A 3,339-nucleotide genomic window follows, 5' to 3' on the forward strand; every position below is an offset into this window, starting at 1 on the left:
CTTTCTTAGATATAGTAAATTTTTTGGATACTTTCTTTGCTGCAATTACATTTGTTAATTTAATGACTCTCTTTTCTTTTTCATTCGTTATTAGCGTAAGATCTCCTTTACCATCTATTGAAATGTTTGCAAGCTCATTTTTATTCGCGCATTTAATAACTCTATCTTTACATTTTTCAAACTTTGACAGAATAAAATTCTTATTCACAATATGATCCGTAGCACCCGAATCTGCAGTAAAATTGACTACCTCTTTTGAACTATCTCTATCCTCTATTAATTTAACCATGTATTATTTACCTTCTTCTGATTCTCCTTTATTTGCTGTTTTCGTTGATATAGGTTTCTCAGCTGGTTGTATCTTGGTTATTTTCCCTTTGTTATCTACTCTTTTTGTGCCTTTTTGCACAAATCTACTCTTTTTCTTTATGTTTTTATTAACGGTTTTATTTAAATACCTTTTTCCTCTAGCTCTGTTCGCCTGGGCTTCGGCACTCGGACAATTATCACCCTTGTGACCTCGTACTTCCTGGCAGTAGTAACAAAACCAGGCACCAAATTCTATTAGTGGACAGTCCTTTGCCATATGACCCATTCGGTTGCATCTGTAGCATTTCACTTGTTTCATGTTCTCTTCTGCAGCAGCCCTCTGTACCCTGACTTCGGGTTTCTCTAATTTTTCTTTATTCTCGTTTTTAGTCTCTGCTTCTAACTGCATCATAAAAGACTTTATTTCATCTATGTTCATTTCTTTAAGATTAGTTTGCCTTCTAATTAAATCTAAATTCCTCAGCTCTGGTACATTAATTGACACAGCCTGATAAAGTGCAGATCTAATCTCTTGTTCTGCGAGGGGTACGCATCTTCACATGATTCATATTCTCTAATTATTGAATCGAAGCGTTCACAAAAATCACTTACTTTTTCGTCTTTTCTCATTTCAATTTGATAGAGTTTAGCTCGTACCGATGCATGAGTAACGTTTACTTCACTCTTTTTATATCCTCTCAATTTCTTCAAAATTTCTTTCGGATCTTTTTCATGTAGAATCCTTTTATGATAGTTTTCATCTAAATGATTGATTATTATATCTCTAACTAGACTTTTTCTCTTAGCAACTTTTAGTTCGGAGAGATTTTCTGGACTTTTAATGTTTGAATCTATTACATCTAACAACTCGTTATTCATTAACTCAGATTTTAAATAATCCATCCAAAGATCAAAGTTGGATTTTTGCGTCAGCTTATATTCTCTTCTAATATGCAACCTTTGACTGTTCAATTCCAATTCTATAGCTCTTTTTATTGTCTCTAAACTCCTATCTTTTTCGGCTGAACAGACTGTTATTTCATTTAATTTTCTCTTTTTAGACTCTACCTCTAGTTCTTTAACCGTTTGTTTACTGTTTTCTACTGAACTTTGGGTATCTTTATTGCTTACCTCTAAACGTCTAAGTTTAACTTTTTCTTTCTCTAAGTTTAAACGGGAGACTTCCACCATATTCTCCATCATCTCGGTGGCCTTCTTCATTACTTTATCCAGCATCTGCATCGAATTGTCCATTTTCTCAACCATCTTTTCTTGTTTCTCGTAAAGTATCTTTGTCCCTGTAGGTAGTACAGGACGATTTTCAGCCCATTCTCTATTCACATCTATGTTTTCTATTATCTTTGGTTTGCCGCGTTTCGGGATTGCACCCTTTGCTTCAGTCTCCTTCTTGTCTTTTGCTTCTATACGGAATTTTGAAATTACTATTTTTATTTTCTTTGAATGCATATATATATTATTCTTCTGGACTACTTTATTTTCAAAAAAAATACTCTCTTACCTCTATCTTTTTTTACTGTCTCCTCGTTTTTATCTTTTGCTTCTCTATCTATTACCGTGATAAAGCTGCTATCGCTGTCGTAGTCGACCAGCGCATCTTGGCCTTCTTCTTCTTCCATCTATATCGGGATTTAAATATCAACTGAACATTAGCATTCCTCTTTTGACAAGATAAACCAACATTCGTATTGACAAATAATAATTTACAATTTCTATCACTAGATCTCTTTCAGCGATAAAAATTTAATGCTTATGAGGCTATATAGAACGCACTGCAATTCACAATAACCCCAAAGCGAGAAAACCACGCGCCTCTGCAGGGTTATCCGCACGCGCACACCACTGTCTGTTGCGATCCCCAGCACTGCTGAAAAGATCTATGGGAGCTCGGGTTGATCACGCACACGCACGGGGCCCATACAAATTTACGCGGCTTCCCTAAACAGTAATCAAGCTACACCGCACAGCAAGTTATGCTCAATTACCGACCCGATACATATCGATTTCAAAAAAAATAAACTCATATAAAGTCATATAGAGTTTTTATACATACGTATACATTTACATGTATCGCAATCTAGCCATCTAGCATACGCATACATTTACATGTATCGTAATCTAGCCATCTAGCATCGATGCCATGTTGTTAGTCGAAATCGATTATGTGTTTGTGCGTGCCCAGCAACAAGTTCTGCGCGCCAAAAACAATGACTCTCGCCGTCTACGATCGGACTTCCGCGCGCCAAAAATTCCGCGCGCCAAAAGAAATGACTCTCGCCGTTCACGATCGGACTTGCACGCGCACGTCGCCGACTTGCTACCAAGCGGCATTTTTTTATCTCTTTTTCCTTCATTATTCTCTACTTCTTTATTACACTTTACACATCTATTTTCTAATTCTCTTATTACCATTATTACCTCTATTTCTATTTCTCGAGAAAAATGGCAAAAACATCTATCTCCTTGTAACAGTATTTATCGAACGAACATTCTTATTAACTGAGAATTCTCTCGTTTTGCTCGTCAGCAACGAGGAATATTATTTACTTACCCTCTAATCTTCTAGATGCTTCTATCTCTTTCTATGCCCTTCGCCGGCGTCTCACACACTTCGTATATACACTTTCGTGCTATGTTCCTCACGCAGGGGAATCGTGCCCTGGGCCCATAACCTATTGGAAATATAATTAGGGACGACTTGAAATGTGGTGAGATGAGCAGGGAACACAACAATCTTGGTCTTTGTACACTCTGAATACTGTCTTTATTATATATAAGTATATCACACTCTGTAACTTAAACCGTAACCGACACGTCTGAACACGACGGTGATCGAGGCTCTTGTGAGCACCACTGATGCTCGCACGCACGCGTGGCGCGCCGAGTCGCGCCGCCAACCGGGGGCTGCCCTCTAGAAGGGCGGGAACTTATTGCTCGTTCAAAGTCTTCTCCCAACAATATATAATAAAATAAATAATATCACCTATTTTTTATATGTTGATATTATATATA

The 3,339-nt window shown here is 37.2% G+C and overlaps 1 protein-coding gene across 1 annotated transcript; it reads right to left on the bottom strand.

Moving 5' to 3' along the window:
- Window positions 1-300: 300 nt before the first annotated feature.
- LOC112465766 lies at window positions 301-1,601 on the bottom strand (the record flags this gene model as incomplete). Its single annotated transcript, XM_025033485.1, has 2 exons — window positions 1,441-1,601; window positions 301-712 (listed from the first exon to the last, which is right to left on the bottom strand). Coding segments are annotated over exons 1-2 (547 nt in total), but the record flags the coding sequence as incomplete, so codon positions are not given.
- Between the last annotated feature and the right edge of the window lie 1,738 nt (window positions 1,602-3,339).

The sequence above is a fragment of the Temnothorax curvispinosus genome, unplaced genomic scaffold (genome assembly GCF_003070985.1).
Source record: "Temnothorax curvispinosus isolate PA1 unplaced genomic scaffold, ASM307098v1 QBEX01015506.1, whole genome shotgun sequence".
NCBI lineage: Eukaryota > Metazoa > Arthropoda > Insecta > Hymenoptera > Formicidae > Temnothorax > Temnothorax curvispinosus.